General features: G+C 38.1%; 1 protein-coding gene across 5 annotated transcripts in view; it reads right to left on the reverse strand.

Moving 5' to 3' along the window:
• The window catches only part of LOC119548833 (CUGBP Elav-like family member 2), a 123,929-nt gene that overhangs the window by 4,034 nt on the left and 92,991 nt on the right, over positions 1-26,904 (reverse strand). For 4 of the 5 annotated variants that reach the window (XR_005219331.1, XR_005219329.1, XR_005219330.1 and 1 more), the window contains 4 exons: positions 11,943-12,124; positions 11,579-11,876; positions 10,652-10,858; positions 4,730-4,879 (listed from right to left, as the gene is read on the reverse strand). Coding sequence is in view for 1 of the 5 variants with exons in the window: in XM_037856450.1 (XP_037712378.1) it covers positions 4,730-4,879; positions 10,652-10,858; positions 11,579-11,876; positions 11,943-12,124 (837 nt within the window). In the remaining 4 variants the exon portion in view is untranslated. Of the gene's footprint in view, positions 1-4,729; positions 4,880-10,651; positions 10,859-11,578; positions 11,877-11,942; positions 12,125-23,691; positions 24,170-26,904 lie in introns of those variants that run through there. The other variant, XR_005219332.1, reaches the window with a different exon arrangement.

Here is a 26,904-nt window from a genome sequence, read left to right on the forward strand (position 1 = left end):
TTCAAGTTGGTGGAAAAAACATACCTACATAATGTACAGAAAATTGTTAAGGTAAATTTGTTTTTGTTTGTTCCTAAGAAGGCGAATTTCTAAGAATTTTTCATTAAAATGAAAACATTAAACTAAGGCTGCTCATTAGATTATTTCGAGGGGACTTTTGCAAGTATTAAATTTGGAGTACATTTATTTTTAGATATATGATTCATTCAATTCAAATAGCAATGTAAGTTCTTTTGATAGGATGTTTATATCATTAGTTACCGACTTTAACATAGAATAAAATTTGAGCAATAAAAGTACAACTATTTATTCCGACTATATGCTACACCATTTTTAGTCCGCATTACATTTCCTTAACCACCAAATTTATATCCAAAACTAAATCCATATGCAGTCTGGTTTTACTCAACTTTATATAAATTCAGTTGGCTGTCAACTGCAAAATGTTTTCCACTCATTTTGGTAACCAGAAATGTGTAACTTCTTGGAATCCGCAAAGGATTCCCCTCTCCATCGCTCCGCACATACAAATAAACTTCCTGTTTTGTTTTTTCTCAACTCAAATTTGTTGGTTTCATTTTTTTGGTTGGAATTTTTCAGTGTGCGAAAAACGATTTCCTATATTGCATTTTCCTCTTCCGCCGAGCAAAGATGCGGCATCCGCCTTGGCAATGTCGCCTGCCCTCTTCGCTATTGATGCACTTGCATTCTGGCCGGGGGAATAAGAGATGTTACTTGCAGATGCACATTCCCTCTCCCTTTCGCAGTTAGGACCAGCATTTTTGCCATTTTCCTGGCTGTCGCGCTCACCGAAGTGAGCTGGCGAAAGTCCTCCTTTATTTTCCTATTCCTCTCAAGGGCACGAACGAGGCGGAAGGAAGCCAAATGGAATCTATGGCACATAAGCTACAGTTCCAGATCTGCCTGCACATATATCTGAGTTTCTTTATTGATTTTAACGTGACTTGTGCATATAGCTGCAGTGGGAGAAATTGTGATAGAAATTCTCCGTTCTTAAATATTTGGTCGTATTCTTGATTGAGTCTGTTGCAGAATGTTGCTCAAAAAATATTCATGAAAACTTTGTTGAGTATGTTGTTGAATACATTGTTAAATACGTTAATAAATACGTTGATAAAAACATTGTTGAACATGTTGTTAAATACGTTTTCGAATACGTTGTGGAATGTTTTTGAATATGTTGCTAACTATGTTGTTAAATATGTTGCTGAATCTGTTATTGAATATAGTGAATTTGTTGTTGAGTATGTTGTTGAATATGTTGAATATATTTTTGAAGAATTTTCTGAATATCTTGTTTATCTGGTTATTATCTTGTTAAACATCTTGGTTATATAAGTTAAAGATTTTATTAACCATAGCTCAGAATATTTCCTTGCAAGTCTTGTTAAACATCTTGTTGATATTTTGTTATGTTTTCATTTCTCCACTTCATAACCATATCCACTCACTTGCAGGCTCATCCCCTTTATAATAATTCCAACTACCTCCCAGAGCAAAAGTCGCAAATCTGCGATGTCTCCGGCCACCTCTTCTGCTCCCCGAATCGCCCACGCCTTCTTTCTGCACATACATTTGGTTATTTTATATTCCGACTTCCGGCTTATGCACATGACTTTAATCCGGATGCAGCCGGAAGGAGAGGCGACCGCTGCCGCCTTAGGGTCACCCATGCGATGATGAAGGCGGGGATTCCCATCGTCTGTCACTGTCATATTTGTTGCCTTCCTTCCGTCCCTTTCTCGACCGGAGTTCTCGTCCTCTTGGTCCCTTAAGCATAGTCCTGCGCCGCTTATGATTTTTTAAAATTATTTTCCAACATATTTTTTTATATATTTGTATTTATTTTATTTTGCTGCTTTTGCCTCTGTTTCCTGCTTAATTTTGTGCCTGTCGTCTGAGCCTGTCTACACGCTTATAAGTTGTTTCCTGCTCCCCAGCCCATCCTTATCTTCCGCTTAAACTCCCACTATCGTCCTCTTCCGCTTTCTGTTGTGGAACTGTCGTCACTTGATAAATTTCACATGTTGAGAATTTATCTGCACTAGACATTGTTGTTGCAGTTTTTCCTGCCCTTTTGCCCCACGCAGATTGCATAAATCCGACATTTTTAGGATTTTCTCAAACATATTTTTTCCCTGACTTCAGAGTTTAGACGATATACGCTTTGAAATAAGGGAAAGGTTTTAACTGTAGCCTAGAAAAATAACCACCACTTAAAGCATGATAAGGAGGATACCAAAATTGTCCAGTAAATTAGTGGAATATATAAATAATTAGTGGAATATAATTCGATAAAAGTAGGGACAAACTTAAGATCGCCTTTAAAATCTCCTTTTTTATGCTGTCAAATCAGAGTCAATTACCCATTAACCACTTCCTGTCTGTATCTTGCTTATCTCATCCAATAATTATATAGAGCTTAGATCTACCCACCCTCCTGATGGGTCGACTTTCATTTAAGCAGGTCCCAGTCATCTATGATAGTTTTTCACAATCCAACCAAGCGAGGCGAAACATGGCAGCTCACATTTCGCATTTGGGCTAGCAGGAGCAATTTGTTGTGCTTCCACAGACAGCACCACACAATCCTCGCTTCCCCAGGACTGTGACCCTGCGTCTCGTTGGAATTTGTTGTTGCAGTTGGTCAGGAGGGAATTTTCGGCGACGTCATGAGTCAGCAGAGCAAACAAGGAGTCGCACAAAAGGACGAGGCAAGCAGAATTGAAGGAGTCGTGGGAGACGAAGATGAACCGGGGGGACAAAGGACGAGCGAGTCACTCAACTGCAAAAATATATCTCACTATATGGTGCATAGCATGCAGAGAAAAAAAAAGCAAAGAATGGTTGAGGCCGAATATGTACCAAATACAATTTAAAGTAAAGAAAGTATAACTCAGGAAATGCAATTAAAATTTCTTTAATATACTAGTTTTTAAATAACGAGTAATTTTTTAAGCTTATTTTTCCCTCTGCACTTACACATCAGATGAAGCACCCCCGGCACTCCCATCCACTCAAAGGATGTTTGCTTATGTAACCGGAAATATGGCAAAAAGTGCAATGCCAAAACATTTTCCATTGCATTTTGCCCAGCATTTCGAACATCTCCCTGCTGCAACTTTAATGTTATGTGTGCCAAAGTACACACCCCGGCACACAAATCCACGGAGGGCGGGAAAAGAAATGCTCAGTTGCCATATTTCCCGATATCGACAGCGACGTCTGACTAATGGAATTGTGTGTCAAGTGTGTGTAATATTTACACTGTGTCGGGAGCTGATAAAAGTTTAAGCCCCACCGAAAGCGCTCCTCATAAATTCTCCTTAGCGAGTGTGAGATGGGAGCAGAAGTGGAGTATATGAGATGATTGATCTTATTGATTTTTGCTACATCTCTGCAGGCATTGGCTTATGGCATTGAAGGATTTGTGTCAGCAGAAGACATTCGATTGCGGATTAAAGGGGCGTTGTGCACACATTCAGGAGGGCATGGCAAAGGCGATTGAAATTCTTGCAAGATGGTTTGGATTTGGATTGGTGATTCTGATTTGTAGGGGCTCGAAAATCTACTCGGGTCCAATCTTGCAGTTATGAAAATGCCCATCTGACATTCCGCTTTTCTCTCATCCCAAAATCCTGTACTTTATCCAACTGCATAACATTTGATAGATGACTTTTCATATAAAACTAAGGCCCCTTTCCTCCAGCACAATAAAAGCGACGCGAACAATGGCACAACTAAAACTAAGTAGATTAGACAGACATCCACAAAATGTCCATGACAAGTGGGATTCGGGAAATAGGGGGTTCAGTGAAGGAAGGGAAATGTGGGTGGAAATAATGCTGAGGCAACGAGCAGAAAACAGCAAAAAAGGATGCAAAAAATAACCGCATCACGAGCGAATGACGCTGACAGCAATGAGCGGGTTTAATGCATGTGATGTTGCATCAGAAGCAGAAGCAAATACAATTGCAGATGTGAAAATGGCAGTGGGAATATCCATTGTTTGGATACCCTTACTATTGTGATGCATAAATAAAAACGTAAGATAAATTTAAAAAGTGTTTGACTTAATGATTGCGGCATAAAATCTTTTTATGCTTAGTAAGTATAGATATATTTTGCTTAAATACAAAATTTGTTTATCAATTAATTTCTTTGTGAGATAGTTATTATAGCTTTCAATTCCCCTCTACTTCCACCAACTTTTTGTAAAGAGTATTTAGAGAACCAACTTATGTAACCAAAAAAGAGTAGCGCAGAGGATAAAGTGTAGACCGAACGATCTGGTATTGGACTGACACGACCGCAGTAGCATTCGTTCGGGCATTTACTACATTTATCAAAATGTCAGGCTTTTAGACATTTCTATTTCTAACGTGTGCGCGTAACTCCCCCACCTTTTCTCATCCCTAAATACCACTCTGATTACCCACGAAATTGCCAACAAACCAGAAAAGAGTCTAAACCTAGGATTCCCTTTAAAACAATAGAACAATAACCGACCAATTTTTTAAATATTTTTTTGTGATTACAAATAAATTTATAAGAGAACATATATGTTGTTCATGAAAAAACCTTTTGTAATTTAATACTATTTTAAATATTGAATTACGTTATATATATGACGAATTGGACTGCCTGTGCTTTACTCAGATTTTTGCCAATTCTTTAATATTTATTGTATTTTCAGTGGGTCACTCACCTTCGATCTGCTTTCCCGCAGCGGCGGCGGCTGCGGCACTGAGGGCCACGCTGGCCAGCGGCGAAGTGGACAATGCACTGGCGCTTCCAAATTGCGGTAGACCGGCGGCTGTTGACATATATGCCGATGCCAATGGATTCGGATCTGACCCTATAAGGATGAAAAAGAGGAGAGTTTTAGTGTTGTGTCACGCTAAAGCCATTTTTCAAATATCGTTGCGTAAAATAGACAATGAAATTAAGTGTCTCAACGTATTATAGCCATTAAGTTGGTTTATTGACGTTTTAATAAATGTATATGTTATACTAAAAAGATTTGCAAAACTAAAAGGAAAATATTAAATAATCCCACCCCATGTGTGACACTAAAAAATGTTATTAATACCAAACAGTTTAGATTTAAAAATAAAAAGTTTTTTTAATTGATATCAGATATTATCATGCATTTGTAATCTAAAACGGATTTTCTGAACATTTTTTTGACAGAATAACCTGTGATTTCACTGTACAATTATTATTTAGTTGGTATCGTTTCGTCAGACGTAATTAATCATCGAATTTTGTGCCCTGCGACGCGGGCGACATTTGATTATTTTACAAAGCACACACATGACACATCCGCAATAGCCAATCTGAAATTAATTTGTCTCTGTGCGATGTTGGTTGTGTTCTGGTTTCGGGTTTTGTGTAATTTGACGCCTGTTGTTTGTTATTTAGTTGTTTTGCGTGTTTCGCCATTGGCCGTCAGGCAATGCAATTTTGTGGTTTGCAATCCGCCCCTGACCACCACTACCATTTTACACCCCCTTTACACCCCCTTGGCGCCGTCCATGATCGCCGTTATTAATGAGTTTTGCAAACCTTTCGAATGGGGTCGAAACTCTGCGAGTGCAACGCCCAAAGAACTATATATTTGCAAAATGGGTCCAATAACCATTATCTTTGGATATTCCAACTTTGGGAAAAATATGAATTCAGCTCACCAAAAATTATCCTAGTTTATTGAATTTAATTGTGCGACCCACATTTTCTTACTACACTTTAAAAACTTTGATCAAACGGACAACTTTACTGATTTAAATACGAAAGCAAGCAGTTAAATGAGAAATAAAAACATGGTAAATTTGCAGAAGTACGTAAGCGAAAAGTTTTGCACATATTTGCACGGAAAATTGTTTTAATTGTTGTTCAAAGTTTTGCAAAGAAAGGCAAGAAAAGTCGTCCAGTGAAGAGTGGAATATGTATGAACCCAGGGCACACCACTCATCAAGGAGCTGGCTAACTAAGTTGGCCAATAATAATACACATGAGTGGCCTGGCCTGGCCAAACAATGGCAAATTGAAGAAACAGCCGAAAGAAAGGAATAAGAAGTCGAAAACATTCCCTAAAACTGTTTTCTGGCCCGGATGTTGTCTGTTTTGTATTTGCAAGTTTTTAGTTTCAAGTTGGAAAATTGTTCGTGGAGTTCAAGTACGAAATTGTACAATTTCCAGTTCCTCCTTCATCTTATTTGCCACTTGCAGGCAGAAGACTTTTTGTTCCCACTGTTATTGTTATTTTTGCTGTTGATTTTGAAGTGCAAAAAGAAAAAAGAAAGGAAAAGTGTATAAACAAACGTAATGGAGAGCCGGCTGGTAAAAAGGGAACGCCATGAAAGGAATGGCCAAGCAAAATGGAGGGAGTTCAAAACGTGTTGAAACCCTAAATCAGTTTGAAGGGCCTGAGGTTGGTAGTATAAACTACATAGTTTACTGCACTTGAACAAAACTTTGATTAAGATTTTCGGTTGTTGCTGTTGGCTTGACTCGCTTTTGTTTTTTTACCAACTCAACTTGGAGGCGAGTTCAAAGGAGTGAGCTTCGAATAACTTTTTGAATTGGATGCTCTTGATCTTTTGTGATGAGTGCTTGCGGAAAATCAGGCAAATGTTGGGAAAAAAAACACGACACACTGTGAAGATTTTAATTTTGTTCATCTTTTTGAAGTTTTTAATTCGCTTTTCTTATAAATTTACGAACGTATTAAGTCAGCTGATAATTTTTGTTGCTAATTAAGTGTAGCCAAAATTTACATAATTATAAAAAAAACCAATCTAAGTTAGTTTAAAGCATATATTATTTTTTTAACAAAAAACAAATGTTTGTGCAATATTTTTTTTTAGTTATAGACATTTATTGCATTTCCTGGTATAGGGTAATTGTAAATTATTTGTAAACAAAAAGTGAGTGCCATATTTTTCTTCCGAAGTGTAATTTAAAAAATGTACTCATATTCCTGCAATACGGTAATTATTTCCCTTTTTCAATTTAGCCTTGTTTTTATATCCCCGCATCTCCAACCAACAAACAAAATCCCTTTATTACTTCCATCTTCCCATTGTTAGCTCTAACAATTTGTATCTCCCGCATTGTTCGTTCTAACCCCAAAACAATTAGTTCTTTCATTCCACTGCCGCCGACTTCGATACATTTTCCATAAACAATATTCGGGCTGGAACAACAAACAAAGCGAGACCAAAGTCGAGAGCTCAATTTGTTTGTTCATTTTATTTGTGGCAGGCAAAGGGTGAGAGCAACAATAACAACGGCAGTCACTGCCAAAAGTTTGTTACTCGTGGCAACTTGGAAAGCGATTTTGTAGTTTAGTTTATGTATCCGACCAGCAAAGAAAAAAATACGAAACTAAAAGTTGGATTTTTTCAGCATGGGAACATGGAGAAAAAGAAGTGAGTTACAATAAGGGAGTCTCGACTATGGGATATTCTTTATTGTTTGAATAGTTCAGTAGTATTTTCAAAGGGTTCTATTTAAAACTCTTAAATCGCATAAGAATATTTTAAAGGAAGCTCTGAACGAGATAGTACTTTATAAATATTTAGATTTATTTAAGGTTTATTTTATTTTCCGGTTCCTGATAATAAATATGTATTAATTATATTTTATGTTTAACTTCACGTTTGGTTTTCCTAGTCATAACCTTTCGAACGAGTAAAAACACTCCTAAAGTACTGGGTATAAAAAAGAGAAAGGACCCACAGATAGGCGCATCCTCCCTATCCTCGCTGTCAGCTGCACTTTGAACTGCATTTTTTCAGTGCGAAAGGGAAGGATGTAAGAGACGGAGGACATCTCCTTCGAGTCCGAATCGTCGGACTCCATCCGCTCCCCGGGCAAAGAATTTTTAATATTTCATTAAATGAAGTGCCCGGAAATCGTTCAAGTGGCACACGATGAGCACGCACAAGTGCACAAGGGCCAAAACTCACGAAAATCCCCACAAGATAAGCTCGAAGCGAATGAGGCAGAGTGGCCAAAGGAGGGATTCTCTGCAAATCCGCTTAATTTTTGGCATTTTTCTGGTTAAGTCAGCCGCAGATTTTTCTTCTTATTTGGTCGTGTTTTTTGTTCGCCTACTTCTCACTAAGATCCTCTCGAAATGAACTTGCTAAGAAAGTATTTAAGAAGCAAGTGTAGAAAAGGCGGAAAATGCGGTCTGCGATGCCCACAGATAGGCAATGACATTTCTTTTGGCCCTCGACCGAAAACTTTACGCTTTATTTTTCTGGGAAATTTTTTGTTTGTGTTATATTTGGCTTCTGTCTTTACCACATTTAAGTGGAATTTTCCTGTGGTTTTTGTTTGATGAAATGGAAGCAACAGGACATAATTCTTTTTTATTTAAAAATTTTAAAGAAAGAACAAATAACCTACCAGCTTAAACTGCTGTCGCAACTCATTGGTCTAGATCGGTTTTAAATATTTGTATGAGAATATTTTAAGGAAATTGAATTTATAAACTTAAAAATCATTGCTTTTTTTCCATTATAATTTAAAAATATTAAAACCCTCACACTTTATGGACCTATCAACCTTTTGACCTTAATATTTTAATTCCCTATGGCCCCTTTTATTACCAGTGGCAACTGCAGAAACGGAAGCTGAGAAGTGAGAAATGAAGACTGTGAACTGAGCAGAAAGCATTGCAATTTCCCCAAAGCGAAAAAGTCAATAAGCCCAAGAAGGAGCCGTGCAGCAACAACTGGTCGTCCTTTATTCCCCATGTCCCATTTCCCAGGAACCAACTCCTCGTAACTTCTTTCCCCTTTCTCCAGAGGCTTCTGGTGCAATAAGTTCCGTGTTGTTAATTTCGCAAGAGAGTGTAACTTGTAATTTTGTATGTTGTAGGGTCTCCGGTACTCCAGATAAAGCCAGCCCCCCTCAGTTCCCCTCCTCCGGAGATATGGCCACCATCTCTCTACGGACTGGTGACGTAAAGCAGGCGACGTTAAACAAGCGCGTTACGGTGCACGTGAACGTTACGTCGAATGCTTCGTTGACTTTAACTATCAAACTTAATAACACACACATTTTTTTATGACAAAATGAAAATGAAAGCAGCATCACTCAGCAGGTGAAGAAAACTCAAGAAAATTGCGGAAAACTTTGACATACTCTAGGGTATTAAAGAAATAAAAGCATTATTTTGATTTAAAAGCACTAAGATTGGAATCATATTTAAGTAGGAATTACAAATTTATGGACTAATTAAATAATGGTTTAAATATTAAAACTTAAATTGCCACAGCATGGAAATGAAAAGACAGACTTTGAAAATGTGGTCATAATCAATATATCTCACCTTTCTTTTTGGCTGCGTTCAATCCATATTTATTTATACGATTAGCAATGTTTTTTATGTAGAGAGTAGAAACTATATTTTCATTAATGGACAGATTTTCAAAAAATAAAATTCCAGGATTGCAAACAAAGTTTAATGGATTTCATATTTCGTAAAACAAATACCGTAAAAAAAAAAAAAAAAAGAAAACTAAAACGGGGAAATCTTTGAGCATTTTCAAAGATTGAAGGGATTCTCACCTGATTTTTTGGCTACGGCCTTTTTGTCCAAGAGGCCTGCATTAAATCCACATTAATTTAAACGATAAGGTTAGCAATGTTTAAGTAGATAGAAAGGAATACATTTGTGTTAGTAGAAGACTAATTGAATTCTTCCAAGCTTATTAGACTAGACCCGCCGATGACGTGAATCCATTTATCCCATTTGGAGAGAAAATTCTTTTTCGGCTATTTTCAGACAATCCGGTGAGTTTCCTCTCCAATGAAGATTGACAAGACTATCATTGTAATTTGCTTTCCTTGGATAAGTTGGAAAAACTGAAGACGGCGGGCGGAGGAAGGATATGCAGGGGGTCAACGAAATCAAGCTAATTGGGCACTTTGCATGTCAGATGATGACACATTACTTGTTAGCAACGAAACCAGGAATAGAAAAGTAATTTCGTTGAGTTTTTTGAGTGGAAAGTTTACCTCATTATTGATGAATTAAATTAGGATGGCGAATGAATGTTAATGAGGCCATCGATTGGTTTATTCGCTTTATTTTATACTAAAAGCAAGGGTAATGCATAATTTATTAGAATTTAATTAAGCATTAAAAGGAAACTCTATATATACACTGGCAATATGAATTGCCTTTTAGGGCTATTCCTCAAACACTGTCATAATATTCTTTCACCCCAAAACAACTTTCCTATAACCCAATAACCATTCGACACTCATTAAAGACAATAACCAGGACAGCAACATAATTAGAAATCGATAAAAGAAACACTAAGCAACGGGACGGAAAAAGAAAGTGCGTCGGAAAGAAAGGCGAGCAACAGGCTGACGAGAAAGTAGAGCTGCGGAAAAACCCTGTGACGCACAAGGAAAACTTCAATACGGAAATGAGGAAAAATTAGATAATTAGCTGAGGCAACTGATGGCTAAGATATGGCTGGCCGGATTAGGGGATGTGGCACACCCTGATGAATTATTAACCAGGGAACCGCCTCAAGTGTTTTCTCTTCACTTTTTTTCCTCAACTATCCAATTGGTAATAAATGGGGTGGCGAAAACTTACAGAGCAGCGCAGCCGTGTTGGTCAGTTGGGCACTTCCCGGCGATGAGGCAGCGGCTGCTGCGGCGGCTGCATTCGATAGACTTGGCTGCGTCATGGCCGCAATGGCCGCCAAATTCTGAACGGTCATCGGGGTCAAAAGGCCAGCGGCCGCAACGGCGCTCGTGTCCGTCGCCGAGCTGCTCTGCTGGGCTCCCAGACCTGTGAGGGCTGTAAAGGGATAAAATAGGATAAGATTGTATTAGACAGTGTTTGCTAATATTAAGACTAAAGGAAAAAAGTTGCATTTGCATAGAGAAATATAAAAATAACCTTTAAAATCTTACACATTTTGTTAAAATGATTGGTTTCATATCAGGGTCAAGCAATATATTTCTGAATTTTAGAGCAGCTCCTCACTATTTTTTATAAGTATTTACATACAATATTGTATCACTAAGTTGAGTACCAAAACATTAGAAAAAATAAATGATTTCTAATTATACAAACAATACCGCTAAAAAGTTATCATAAAAACATAATACTTAATACAATAAAAAATTGTACTATTTCAAAATTGTTTCCTAACATGAAGTGAACCTTTAAGATTTTATAAAATTATGTTTAAGTTATTGGTTTCTTATCAATGTCACAAAATTCATTTTTATAACACCATTTTAATTTCCTTTATAAATCTTTACAATGAATATTGTATCGCTGTACCAATAAGTACCAATACTCTAGACATAGAAAATAAATGACTTCTAATTATACCGCTAAAAAACGTATTATAAAAACATAGTATTTAATACAATACAAACAATTAATTGTATTATTTCAAAATATTTTTTCGTATTAAGTAATTTTGTTTCGGATATAAAAACGATCACTATTTGCTAAACAAATAAAGTTCCGTTGACCAGGTTTGTATATTTTCGACAATCTTCTCACCTTGGAGCAACTGCTGCTGCAGTCCGACCGCCTGCAGTTGCTGCAGCAGTTGGATGGAGGCCGGGGTGATGGCATCGGCGCCTAGGACCGGCGAAGGCTGCTGCGGCGGATTGGGCAGAATGGGCGTGGTCACGCTGGTGGCTGTCTGCCCGAGCGGAATATTGATGTTGCTGGCCAGGTTCCACAGGTTGGCCTGGATCTGCTGGATCTTCTTCTGCTCCTTCTCCTTCTGTGTGTCGGCGAACTTGACGACCAGCGGCGATGTGCAGCCCTCCATGATCTTGTTCTGGCTTAGGGTCTTTAAGGATAAGCAAAAAAAATAATTAATTTTTGACAACTTCAAGATGCTATATTCGGTACCCACCACTTTAATGGCCGATATGGCAGCGTGTTTGGTGGCAAATGTGACGAAAGCACAACCCTTGCTCTGGCCGTTCTGGTCCCGAAGAACGGTGCACTCCTCGATGGCTCCGTGGACTTCAAATAGTTTGCGAACGTCGTTCTCGTTCAGCTTCTTGTTTAGCATTCCCACAAAAAGTTTGCGTTCTGTAAAGGAAGTGGTATACATTGAATTCATATTGATTAGATCAGGGATATATAAACTATAAGTATACTAAACATGAGAACTGTGTTTGCCAACAAATCATCTATCCCGGCTATAATATAATTGAAATGAATTACCGCCTAAAATACACATTAGTTATCCAACAAATTTCAAATATATGTGTTTGTTTTTAATTACCTCTACTCAACATTTATATTTTCTATGACTATATTGTTTTGCCATTATAAAGGTAGCTAAATACAAATTTGGTAATCATTTATCAACTTTGTCTTTTATTTGACTGCTGCTGTACTTTGTTTGTGTGGCGGCAAAGAACCAGCAGAGACATTCCCTATGCCCGCATAAACATTCTGTACTCAAATGTTTAGAGCTATGCAAAACAAGAGAATTTATTAGATAACAGGTATTCACATTAGAGTATAATTCGAAGAAATAGATAAGTAATATAAATGTGTTAATTTATTTTTTAATACGAATTTCTGCTAAATCGAGATAAATCCAAGCCATCTAAAACGGGGACCTTGGCCTTGGTAAGTTAATCGCTGCGTGAAACGCTGGCGGAAGCCCCAACCACATCGCCGAGTGTAACCCAATAGCCCCCAATGGACGGCCTCGCCTTGGCTGAGAGCTCAGTGCTGTGGCATTGAAAAGTGCCACACTCAAGTGGGTTAGGGCCAGGTTCGAACTGGTCCGTTCCGGCCGGGTCCAAAACGAGAACGGGAACGAGGCTCATGGGTGAGAGTCTGCGTGCTCAGCCAGGCTTAGTTAATTCCAGCATTTGGCAATGCTCAATTAATTTTACATAAATTAAAACTCTCGCTCCGAGTGAAAACGGTATGGACTCGATAACTAATTGGCAGGCATTTAACATTTCGCCAAATATTTGCACTTTCCATGGAAAAGGGCTCTAAGTGTGGTGGCGAGGCGGCCGAGGAGGCAAATGGGCAACTAATTTATTTGCACAAACACGCAAAATGCGCACTGCACAAATTAATTGTTATCGAATGTGCAATTGGCTGAGAATGTTTTTCCCAAAAGGGGAAAGGGAGTGCCATGTGATGTGGTTGTCTGTGCGGGCGGATCGGCTCGGTTGGTTGGGCTTTCTATCTTTTAACTAAACCAAATTGCAATTCAATTGGCTTAAATACATTTAAAGTGCTGGCGATTACTGGAAGCGGATTAAATTTGTATGACTCGGCAAAAATAAATAAATAAGCCAAATTTTATTTCAATTTGCAGGATTTTCGTGTCGACAACTATTTTTGACACGACCATTTTAAGGACTTTCATAAATATTTTAATGTATCCTTCACAAATTTGCAGGAAAAACAAAGCCATAATGTGAAAGTGATTTAAAATCATATATATTTTCCCCGCTTTAAAGAATTTATACATTGATTTAGGTGCTTCTTTTTATGGGTTACCAAACTTTATTTACCGAATATGTTAGTAATAAAATAATACATTTAGCCCTTACAATTTATATCTCCACTTTCAGGTTAACCCCTTCTTTCCAAATGAGCCCAATTAGTGTTTGATAATTTTAACTGCGCTGGCAGAAATTTTTGGCCAGCATCAACCGAAAAATCGCATACGGCTTTGTAATAAATTATTATTTTATCGCTCCAATAAACGCGAAATTTTTAGTCAATGCGAATTATGTTTTATAGTCTGCAATTTGCCAGCGCAAAAATGTTGAGCGCCCAGCGCCACCCAATTTAAAATCTGTTTTTGGAAATCAATTAAAATTATAATTAAGCTGCTTATGGGGTGGAAATTGATTTTTAGTAGCCATTCTGGTCATTGACTTTGCTGCGTTGACGGCGGGTATTTAAAATTATTATTCGAAACTTATTATAATGGCGGTTTTTATAGACGGGAGTAACCGCAAGAAGTGTTGAAATTCAGCTTAATGGCTGGGAATTCTAATGCCTCGGTTTTGCCCCCTTCGGTCTGCGACTTGCCACATTTCGAGGCATCGCCCATGCTGCAATGCGGCTCCATCCTTCCACTCGATGGAGCATCATGCTCCTTCTGCCTCCCCATCGCCCCCAATTCAATTGCCATTCCGAGTGCTGATGCTGCATCATCATCATTATTATCATCTTCCCCAAGCGTTATCAAATGCAAAACCACACACACACTATAATGACGTTGAAGGAGGAGGAGGAGCACTTGCACCACTATTATTATTATGATTATCGCAAACTGCAAGTGCAACTGCAGCAGCGACATCGACTAACTGCACTTGAGCTATATTATCATAATCCTGGCAGAAATTGCGCGCAGTCAGCAGCAGCGAACGCAGTGGAAAAAGGAATTTTAAAATTCATTGAATTCGATGCGGTGGCGGAATGCCAATCCCCGTCTAAAACATCCACCCACCACTATCCAATTCCATAATTTAAGTCCCTCCTCCCGAAAAAGTAAACAAACTTGGCGAGGCGGTGACCTCATTAGTTTCGATCAGCCGCAAATTGAAAGCATTACCATTCAGGGATTAAGTTAAAGATAGGAAAAATAAGAAAATATTATGTATTTACCTAAATTATAAGAAATGTCTGATGGGAATTTGTCGCTGTAGGGAACAAGAACTAGAACTTATATAGGATTTGAAGTTCTAGTTCTGGATTTGCATTTTGTTTAAATTTAAGAGGTAACAAAGTTCTCAGAGCTTCATTCAAATGCTATATGTTTTCAAACCCCCTTTTCAACAATATATGTATTCTTCCAAGGAAGAATTATTTCTTTCATTTATTCTCCTGCATATTAAGCCCCGCACATCTTAAGCTGCATTCAATTTAAACTTAAATTCCGCCACTAAGGCAGGCAGTGGAAAACTTTACCTTCAAGTCTTGCCGGCAAAATTGCTTTAGTTTTAAATTATTAATATGTCGGACCAGGCTCTCTCCCGTAGTTATTTCGCTCCTTCCCTCTTAACCCGGCCAAAAGGGGGTGGCTGGAAAATGGACGAGTCAGTGAGCCGGCTTCGGGGTAATGCAACTAATCTGCTTCTAGTGGCGCACATTAAGTGTTGCCACGCTTTCGACTTTAATTTGAAAACATAAAGCAGAAAAGGAGGGACGGCGACGGTGGCCAGGGAAGCGGCTAAAGTGCGGGCCACTTCTGCAACCTACATCCATACACACATTCAGCGAGGACTTGTTTTTCCTTGCTCCAGCGCTGGCCATTTTTGCATGCAACTCAACTTAACCGAGCGACCACTCGAACCCCGCGCCTCTAACCCAATCCCAAAACCTGAACCGGAGAACTACGACCGGAGGGCCTGGGAACCCCGAACCCCGAACCCCGAACCCAAAACCGAAACCAAACGCAGGGCGAACGAGCCATGACATCGACGTACTGCACACTTCCTTCCCACTCTTCATTCGCGCCCCCTTGTTCTTTGGATTCTGCATGTAATGAGTGGGTTATGCTTGATATTTGTTGAAGAACGACTCTAGGTTTACCCACTAAATATTCAGTGTGTTATAAACGACCCGTCCAATTTCCATCCGAATTTTTCAAATCTCAGGTTTTAAATTTGTTTGGAAGGGATTTTTATCAGCCTAGCGCTAAGAAAGAAAATAGAGTAATGTCAAGAAACTGGTAAATACCAGGACAAAAAAATTAAAATCAAGTTAAAATTAAGTTGTTTTTGGATTTGTCTTAAAATTGTTGCCTAGCCTACTCAGATAAGATTGAAAGGCACCATAAGAAGTTATAAAAATCCTTTTTCAGAATATAAGAAAAATTTTCATTAAATTTCTAGGTTGCACATTGCCTTTATAAACCTCAAAGTCTTGGCTAATTTAATCCTCCGCACTAAGAGAATAATAGCATTATCCGCTTCGGTTACAAATCTCCCACCTGGTTCATCATTCCCCCAATATAAAGCCGAAAATGGCCGCCGCGCAACACTCATAAAAACGGGTCATATTTGCCGCTACTCCAGCTGTGGGGCTGTGCATCCTTCACTCCAACCATCCCCTAGAACCCTGTGCACCCCTCCTCCTCCGCCCATGGAAATCGGCCTCACCCCCCTTGTTAGCCCGCACACTTGGCTTGGCTTATTTATGTCACAAATATGAGCAAACGCGTACGCAATGCCACGGCTGGATGGACTTGCCTTGCTTAAATAGAACCATCCCCCATCGCTTCCATTCCCCGCCCCTCAACTGCCCACTTGCCACCCACGCGACCCCCCCTCAACCAACCCCCCTTCTACAACTAAGCACTACCCACCTGGCTGCTTTTGCCACTTTGCATGCATCGCTGCGTGTTTGGCATATTTAACAAATTTTCGCAAAAATAATGTAACTCTCCATGCTGAACTCGCGTTGTTGTTTTCCCCCATGTTGTTGTTGTTGTGGCTGCGGTTATACGCACACAGTGAAAAACGGGGGGCTGTTTGTGGGTGGTGGGGTCCAAAAGTGAGTGGCAAAATCTAATCAAGCGCTGCGGCAAAAGTCGCACACCAGCATCAAAATGCACACACACGGCCACTCACATAGAGAAGTATGCTCAATTTAAATTTATTGAAAATTATCATAGGTGTAAGAAGTTGAAATGAAATAAGGAATTTCTTTAAAAAGTAATATGTTCAAAGGATTTTTTAAATATTCAATGTTAAGAGTTACCCTTCAATAAAAAAAAACTAATATTGCTTCGTATTGGTATACTTCATTTTGATATTTATAAAATATAATTATAAAATAAAACTATAGTTATTTCAAGACCCCTATATATATTTGAATAGATCTTGTTCATCTAGCTTATCATATTTTTATAAAACAAAAGGGAATTTTTTTTTGAGAAATAAAACAAATAAATCAAATTTAAAACTGTTTCTTACATATATGTGCATTGTACATACTAAGAAATAAAAAGTCCTCTCCTCTTTACTCTCACTTTTAAAATATAGAGAACATTTCATGGCAGTATTCCTGAATACTTATGGCATTACAGCTATATATTTCACTTTTCCACCTGCCTAATGAAATTTCGCTTCCGCCAATGCCAACACAATTTCAATGCATTATTAAATTTAATTTCGAGCAGTCGGAGGAAAGGCGCCGACGAAATTATGGCAAATACTTTGCAGCTGGTGTAAAATTTAAATTTTAATCGCCAGATTCGGCAGTTAAACGAAGGACAAAGGGCTCTACAAAAGTTCGTCGACTGCGGGATTTACAGTTTTGAAGGTGTATTTTAAGAACTTCTTTGTTTAAACCTTTAATTCTTTTTCAGCATGAGTTCTTAAGGTTCTGTAAACTGCAAGCCTCCTTATTAAGTGCAAAGGTAGTCCCCTTATACCCATTTAGATATTGTTATATTTACATTTTATACATATATTTTGGAGCCTTCCTTTTCCTTGGAATACAATTTTTATATTCTGCGTACTTTTTTTGGGGAATGCATAAACGAAATTTACATTTTAATTGCACTGAAATTGTGTTGCTTTGTGCTAAATCTATTTTCTTTTCGTTTTCCCTTCGCACAAAAAATATTGAATATCAAGTGGAGTTGCGGCCAAGTTGAAGGAGCGAAGGACTAACAAGGATTATGCATATATATCAAAAATAATTGCAGCACAAAATGAAACTTTGGCGAATAAATTTCCATTAAGCGGCGGGCCCGAAAGAAATAAATTTCAACACCCCTCAATAACAAAATGGAGGCGAAGAGGAAACCAATTTCCACAAACTTGTCTCATTTATCAATTCGGTACCAGCGATGGACAATAGTTCGTACAGGTTAATAAATCGATATGACATGAAAGCCACAAAAATGTCCTTGCAACAACAGCCAGCCAATAAAATGAGCCACAAAAAAAAAAGGGAGCACCGAAGGAACTACCAGGGAAACATAAATTTTCATGTCGGGGCAATAAAAAGGACATGTTTTTGCAGCATACATGAACAGATATCCCTACATATCCTCCCCACACAACAACAACATAATCAAGAGCATAACAATACGGCAAGAAAGTAGGAGCGAAAGAGATGGCCATTGCTGTGGAAATTATTTGCATTTTTACACATTTTGAGGGTCAAGCAAAGGACACGAAGGACACACACGAAAAGAGTATTATAGGGGGAAGGGGAAAATATGAATGGATGTCCATTATAGGGGTGTATGTGGGGTCAAAACTTTTGATTCGAACAATGAGTGTGCGAGTGTGTGTAACTGTGATAATGGGTTTCTGTGTCGAAGAACTTTCAACTTCCTTTATTGTGTTTTATGGCTCTCCCACAATATTTTTTTGGGTTACACTTCCTTTTTATTATGCTTTTCGAAAAGAATGTGTGGATGAAGAGCAAAGAGAGGGAAAGTGAAAGTAAGTAGTTCCAGTTTGATTATGATAATAACACATCTGCATAAAAAAGGAAGAAGGGTTCGCTTTTATGGCGCAAACTGAATCCATTTTTATCAATATAATACGGAAAATATGCAAATGCTTGGTAGGCCTAAAAATAAATAAGGACATTGCCGATGTAGAAAGAGATAAGCGTAAAAAAATTGCAAATTGTTATGATGATCCTAGTATATACTTGTTTCAGGATTTTAAAAGAACTTTCAAGATACCTTTTTAGGGTTATCCGGGTTTCTTCTTTAATATTGCAGTCTTGGCTTTCTCACAATTTCTTCAGCATTATGTCAGTTTGTAGGTTTTTGAGGAACTGTGGGTAACGCAAAATTTCTAAGCCAAATTCCCCTTTCGCATTAGCCAACTAGGCTGCTGTGTGTCGCTCAGTTTGACAGTCAGTACTCAGTCAGATAGTCGGTGCTGCAATCATTCAGTCACTCCGTCAGTCTGTCACTCAACCCAAGAACTGCCAGCCAGACAGCCAAAGAAGCTCTGGGAATGCATTTGCATCTTGTGAGCGAATATCCTGCCCCAGAGATATACCACCAGAAGACTTTCTCGCCTTCCTGCTGTTTGGCCCAAAACAAAGTGTGAAGTATTTCCCTAAAAACCAATTCATTTGCATAAAATGGCAACTAGTCTGGGCGAAATAGAGCAGGGTGTTTGTGAGCAACTGTGGAATGGAAACTGCAACTCGGCTAGCTCCCAGATTAGGGAACGCCATGGCTGCGCCATCAGACTTTAAATGGAGGCCAGGCCGAATCATCCCAGTTACTATGCACTTGAATAAATTTTTGGGCTATTAACTTAGCCATTGAATGAAGTTGGTTCTGATTTTTAAAAGAATTTTACATTAATTTTTTAATACAAATTATGAATTTATATCAACAAATAAGGGCAGAAATATGCTTTATTTCGTTTTTCCCCAAAAGAATATTCCTATTTTCTACTAATATTGACTTATAAAATATAATATATACAGATATTATTAAAACAATTGTTTTTTCCCATTGCGTCATTTATTTACTATTTTTTTTATTAACTCATTTCCTTCTATAACTTATTTTAAGTGCAAGATGCGGCTGAGGGTCGAAAGCTGCATATATGTGGGTAAATGGCACACGATGGTTCCCTCTGAATGTGAAAATGCATTAGGCTGCAACAACAATAGTGATAGAGGATGGGTGCACGCAAAAAAATAATGTTATGCGGGTCGGGTAGTCTAGGCCATGCCCACATCCCGCCCATAGGCTATGTGGCTTTTGTGGCCGGGATCACAGGACCAGCCACCGAGCCCGAACCAGAACCAGAATAGTGGTACTATAGTAGCTGCACATTTTTTGGGTCAAAGCAATTAAAGGTTATAAATTTCTCCCGTTCTCTTTCTCTCACTCGCTTTGTGTGCGAAAAATTACGTAACTTTTTTGGTGTAATATTTTTTGTTAAATTTCTATACCTTCGTTTTTGTTGCCCAGTCACGTCCACGTGGTGGCCATGGCCTCTCCGGCAGTTTATTTAACGTTTAATTTAGCAGAAAATTAAAGAGCAGTTAAAATTTGCATGGCAATTTGGCCAGCAGTGATTTATGGAGTAACAAGTGATGCTGATAGGGAGCAAGTCAAGGGTTAAGGGTCCTTTGAAAGAAGAGGCCACCCGTTGATGTACGGTTGGTACGTGATTTAATATTAGAATTTTGTGTATTGATTTGAAAGTAATTTGCAAATACTTTGCGGTTCTCAAACTTACAAATTTTTTAAAACTGACTATATTATTTACTTTTCCCATGTGGTTCTTCATACGTACATATATGATAGCTGAAAACTCCTTATCGTATCTGCCTTCCTATAATTCCTTTACTTCTTTTGTCACATATCACCCACACACTTTACTGAAATTTTACCCAGCCCACCCATTAAAAATGAAGTGCAAAATATAAATTCACTTTTCTCATATCGAGAGATGCAAGGACAATGTCCTTTTCTGTTGGGTTGTTCTGGCATCGACTGCTTGCTGGAGTGTATTAAGCGGAAAAGTGTCAGGCCGGCAACACGTGTATGTCATGGGGAAAATTATTGTTAAATATACAGAGAGAAAGTTTCTGCGCGTTAATAATGTCGAAGTCAAGTGTAAACTTGTGGCCGACTGATGAGTGCGTGGGCAGAGGGGGCGTGGCACGTCTGTGTTGGACACATCCAGGTGATAAATACCCAAAAAAATAAAGGGTTTTAACATGTTTACCAGTTGTTGCTCTTTTTGTCTGGCTTGTGGTTTGGCATCAACAGATAATAAAATGAAGAGCGGAAATTGTGTGCGGAAAGGTTGAAAAATTAATCGAGGTGGAGCCGAAAAGATCTGGGGATTCTGATGGAAAAAGATTCCAGGCAATTGACATTAAAGATTTAAAAATAAAAAATTCCAGCAAATTATAGGCAGGGGCAGAAAAGTTTATGGAGCTTTACTTAATTTAACTGAGTAAATGTGGTTTTAAAACTGGTTATCAATATTCATTTTATAAGCAATATATGATTTTTACTACTAAAAAGCATTTTGTAAAGCTAGGGATGAAGCGAAAATTCACTTAACTTTGATAGTTTATAATCGGAATACTTTCTTTTTAAGTTTATTAATACTTCCTTTGGTAACCTAATAGTTAGAACTGCTTTTTTACCGTTTAAAAATAAATAACCATGTTAAATTAATAAAAACACCATATTGAACTTTAAAATTTCAGATAAAATATCCTATCCGCAGGTAAAACTTCTTAACAATCCTCTCACATCCCGTATTTATTTTGGCAACAATTAAGAGGCGACTTTTTGGGTCATGGGCAATTTGCTTAATGACGATTTCTTGGCCATTTGATGTCGGCATCCTGCCTCAATCTCAATCCACCGGCGAATGACAACGAGGACAGGACGCGCGTCGTCCAATAAATTGCCTTAATTACCCAATTTTAAAAGGCAAGTAAAGGAGAAACCAGCGGACAGGGATAAAATACATCGTAATGTGAATGTAAGGCAATTTGGTCAGCTGACGACTCCTGGCAACTCCTGCGACAAGGTAGATAACACTCAACATCAACAGACCATCAATAAGAGAGTGGCCCACGGGGCGGATGAGTGGGTGGCGACGAGGTCGGATGGCCGAGAAGGACAGGTGAGTGGGCAAAAACTGACCCGCACAACCAGAGATGACATTGGGGAATGTACAACATATTAAACTAATACCAAGCAGAAGTAAATATTTTGAAAAATTATAGCTATACTTTAATGACAAACAAGATATTACTTGAAAAAAACCCTATATCACCTACTAAAATATTGAATAAGATCATAAAAAATCGGTAGTGCAAAGAACAATATTTGTTGAGGTTTATAAAGTATGTCAAAATTGCACAACTTTTTTTTTTGGATTCGAAGAGATAAATTCGTAAGAAGTAATGAAATCGTCAGAATTATATTTACCTTCGGATCGAGTTTTAGAAGTTCGGTCCATTAAATGTTTACAAATAATATGTATAAACACAATGTTTATTAATTGGGGCAGAATCACGATATCATCTCTAGCTTGAGTTCGAGTTTCCCGGGGGCGGAGAAAAGTCGGGGAAGTGTGGAATCTGAGAGGAAACTGCGACTCCTACCTGGCACCGCGTACGGTGATGGATGCGACGATGGCAGCCAATATGCTGAATTTATTGGCGGATAGGATTTATGCGTGGCGAGGTGCGTTGTCGAGGTGGATCCTGCTGCTGCCGCTGCCGCTGCTGCTGCTCCTACTGCAAAGGATGTTAAAGCTGATGCTGCTGCCGCTGCTCCTGGCGACAATGATGATAATAATGATGAGGATGATGATGATGAGGTTCCCGGGGCAAAGGACAATGCGGCTGCAACGTCGCTGTTATTGGATAAATTCTCAATTACTGAGGATAATTGACTGTTGCTGCTGCCGCCAGCGAAGGCAACATTCTCAGCTGCTGTTGGCTCAGATGGCTCAGATATTCGCGCTCTTGCCGCTGTTTTATTTCCCTCACAGGATCCGCATTCGCATCCGCATTCGCCGGCGCATCCGCATCCGTGGGCTCCTTTTTGGCTATTTACGAAACCGATTGCAGTTGAATTATTTATCATGTCAGATGATGATGAGATGACGACGACGTTGGCGAGCGGAGAAGAGAGAATTCTTGAAAATATTTCACACTTACACTCAGCTCACACAGATACTCGACACGCACACAAACACAGATACACCCACACTTACACACAGACAGGGAGAGCAGAGAGCGTTAAAAACAGAACAAGAATCGTGAGTCTCGAACAGGCGAGTCAAGTGGAAAATTCAATAAGCAAATATAATAAATATTAAACACGAATGTTCAACTCAATTATCAGCAAGTTAACACTTCTTCCCATACGTTGTTTGTTTATTATTTAAGAATTGTATTATCAATATTTTTCGAAGAACACGCAACGTTTTTTGGTGATTACTGCTTTTCGCTTTTTAGCCACGCACAATTAAAATATTATTTATTTTACTTTGATATTGGTCTCCTTTTGGTCGATAGTTCCTTGTAAAACGTTTAACGTGTAACAATCAGAAATATGAACACACAAATGGTTTTAGTTTAGTCTTTTCCGATTCGATTTTCCATAAAACAATGAACAACAATTAATCTGTGAGTTTCTCTTGGAGATTTCGCACTTTTTGCGTGTGATTTCAGAGTTTTCTTTCAGACAATTGCTGGCATCGAGAGTTCCTCCCTGCGGTCGCAATTAATGCGTTTAGCGATTCGGCTCCTGCTTTTATAGATGCCTTCTTTCAATTGCTACTAAATATAGTTGTGCCAAGTAACACTAGAAATTGGTCGAAGGCAGAGAATTCGATTTATTCGGATCAGTTCACTTCGAAACGATTCAATACGCTGCAATTTATTTCAGGCATGCGACATTTGCTTTGGGAAAATTGGAGGGAGAGGTTGATGGACTGTTCGCCTAAAGGGTGATATTTTACATATTGCAAATGTTTTTGCAAACAAAATAAAAAAAAAAAAAAACTTGTTAGATTATAAACAGCTTGAGGTAGTAACTTTGATCATTTTAATAATATATACATTAATAATATAATCTTTTTTAGTATATTTTTTAGGCAATTCAAATTAATTTTTTAATAAGTATGACTTACTTTCATTAATAAATTTTCTTTCTCTGAAAATCCAATGCTTTAAACTTTTAGACAGACACCCGGTATGTAGATTTGTTTGGTTTGTTTTCTCTATTCTTTGTTACTTCACTTTAACAGCCTGCCCATCACCGATAAGTTTCGCTGTGATTTAAATAAATTCCTTTGTGCAAGGCTCACTCTCTATTTACTTTTTGTTTTTTTCTGTTTTGTTCCGACAACGCGTATTGGCAAAACTCGATCCACTAAAAATAAATTGACATCAATCAGGGGCCGGGAAAAAAGAAAAGTCATCAGAACCAGACGATGGCGATGGCAACTAATTAAGCAACGTCACACATGCAACGTCCATTAATGAAAGCGAATCACAGAGGACACGACAGGCGAGACGAAAGGGATTAACTTCGTATTTAAATACCAAACAATAGGCTCAATTAAAAAAGGAAAAATCAATTCGCGAAAAATTGGAATTTTAGCACGTACGCGATGTGGGGAAAATAAATCAAGTCGATTGTTTGCCAGCTGCTTCTCTCGATTCGAACTGATTGACGTTGGAAATGCAACTAACCTGCGTTCGAGATCTAGACCCTAAACTCATCGCACGTTAGATCTAATTTCATCTCGTACTAAGATGATTCTCGGCTGGAAAAACTTGATTAGCAACTTTTGCTGAGTTGTGAAATTGTGGGCTTTGAGTTGAGCTCTTTTAAGTGACTTTTAATGTTGGTTTAGCTTAGTTTACTTTTTATTCTCATCTACCTCTTGATGAATGTGAGTATATTCTTTGCTCATTCGCATCTACTCGCCGCCCACCGTAGTTGTTGTTGCCGTAGCACCTGATGCTAATGAGTTAATTAACACATTTAGCAGTGGCACTTTGTTGTTCACAAAAAGTTGGATTTAAGAACTTTAAAGACACGCATTTCAGGTGGGAACATTTTCAAAACAAGATAGAAATGGATAGTGTACTATTTATAATAGCAACTATTTATATACAATACTTGTTATGTACGTCAAGGTAATATTTTACAAAAAGGGCAATTCGGAAAAACAGTTTATTTATTTAAATAAAAAAATATCAAATATTATAATGTTTGAATCATTTATAGCAAGGCTGAATATTGTACCAAATGTGACAAGCTCAGCAAGGTCTTTTTCGATTATAGATTTCATCTGTGTGAAGTGTTTGCATTCAACTTTCACCTTCTTGTTGACTCATTGATTTCCACACCAGCCAAAGAACGAAATATGCAAATACAATACGTAATTTGTTCAAGGTTCCTTCGTACCCCCATGGTAAAAGTTTTTGCCGTAATTTCTTGGCACATTTTGCATTTCAGCGCCACAAAATGAAGACTCATATATGTGTGCTCTCCCCTTACTTGCCATATATTATGGCTAATTTGAATTTTTATCATGTTTACAAGCAAACAATACGTGCATCATCATCATAGCAGAAAGAAGGAGCCGACATCGTGGTTTTCCTTTTTTTTTTTGTGTAGCTGTTGTTGACGCCGGGGAAAACCTCGCACAACATTTGCATATCGATTTCATATGCAGTGGGGAAAAATTCATATGTTCCTGCGTCTTTTCCACGACAACAACAGCACCCACCATCATTTCCTGCTCCGGTTGCCCAACTCTGGGGCAATGCATTCGTATTTTTTGTTCTGCTCCGAATTTTTATGGAATAAACATGAAGATGTCAGTTGCTCTCACTTTTGATCTCCTTGTTGGTGACGGAATATATAAGTTGAAGAAAATGAAGTAAGTATTTTCTTTATTACACTAAATTATTGGTTGAAAGCTATTTCTCTCCTGTATGAATTCATTTTTAAACTGATACGTTTAGATGAAAAACAGTAAAAAAAAAAATCGTTAGATATGTCATATAAAACTATTTTTTTTATATTAAGATTCCCTTTTTTAAAGATTTGAATATTTTTAAAAAGCTAATATCTTTATAGTGAGAGTAAACATAAACTTACGTTTTAAACTTAAGGTTTTCAACTATTTCCTTCTTTTCTCTGCATCCCGAAAAGGGAAATGGTGGATTATTTGAAAATTTAATATCACCCCTAGAAGCTTCTCTTTTCATCATCCCCCTTCCTCATAATCCTTCAAAACTTGACATCCTTCGCGACTCGTGGCCCCTATTTTCCCCATTTCCCGCTTTTCCTCGTTGTCTGTTTGAAGTTTGCTTGCATGTAAATTGCCCTGATTACCACGTTGCAGTTTTTCTCACCTTCCCATTTTCTCGCCTTTTCCACTTTTGCTTACTCATTTGATTTGCTTGCACATTCTGCTGTTGTCTCGTTTGCCATCCTTTTTTTACTTAACCTAATGCAAATCGCTGTTATTATGCACTTCTTTGCCCCTAGACAATATTCTCTTTGTTTCCCCGCCTTTCTTCGCCTTTTCCTTGAGGTATTTATGTCCTTCTGGGTTTCCTCCCCTTCCGCCAAGGGTTTTCTAGCCCAGGGTCAGAGAGGAAAGCTTCGGAGTGGCAGAGTGTCATAAAATTTGAATGCAATTTTTCCTTTTCCCTTTGCTTCAATTTAAGTGGAAATGAGAAGTCATTTGTTCGGTATTTATGGCAGAGGGGGATTTTTCAAGAAATAACTTTTTGTGGGTTTGAGGGTTTATGTGAGAGCTGCAATCGTTGATTGAATTTGTGATGAAAGATCAAAGGTAAACAAATCGTTGGGCATAATTTCATTTGATTGTTTGATTCACTTTAATCCGGAATATTAAACTTGAATGGGTGAGCTCTTTTGTGGGAAAAATTGATTGGAAATTTTATGGACCCCAATATGCACTGACTTTGTTGAATCGCAGCAACAGCCTAACAAATTAAATTCATAAAGGACCAGCATTCCGGTAATTTGATGCACTAGAGACATAAACTTTAACAGTTTAAAAGTTTTAAATTTGCTCCATAAATTATCTACAAAACCTATTAACCCACGTAATGCTTTCCCTGGAAAAGTACTTATGGAACTAATATAAATTCCTTGTTGTACCTTGAAGGCAGCTGCTCGATTCTCACGATACTTCAAGCCTTTGACTAAAGCACTCTATTGAAGGAATTTTAAAATGTATTATATAGCCCAGTCGAAGAATCAAGAATAACAATAGCAATAGGAAAGTAGGGAAAGAAAACCAATCAGAGGGTTGTTCTCTTTAGCGATTTCCGCCTCCCAAAAAGTATGCAAC

This window comes from Drosophila subpulchrella, chromosome 2L (genome assembly GCF_014743375.2).
Source record: "Drosophila subpulchrella strain 33 F10 #4 breed RU33 chromosome 2L, RU_Dsub_v1.1 Primary Assembly, whole genome shotgun sequence".
NCBI lineage: Eukaryota > Metazoa > Arthropoda > Insecta > Diptera > Drosophilidae > Drosophila > Drosophila subpulchrella.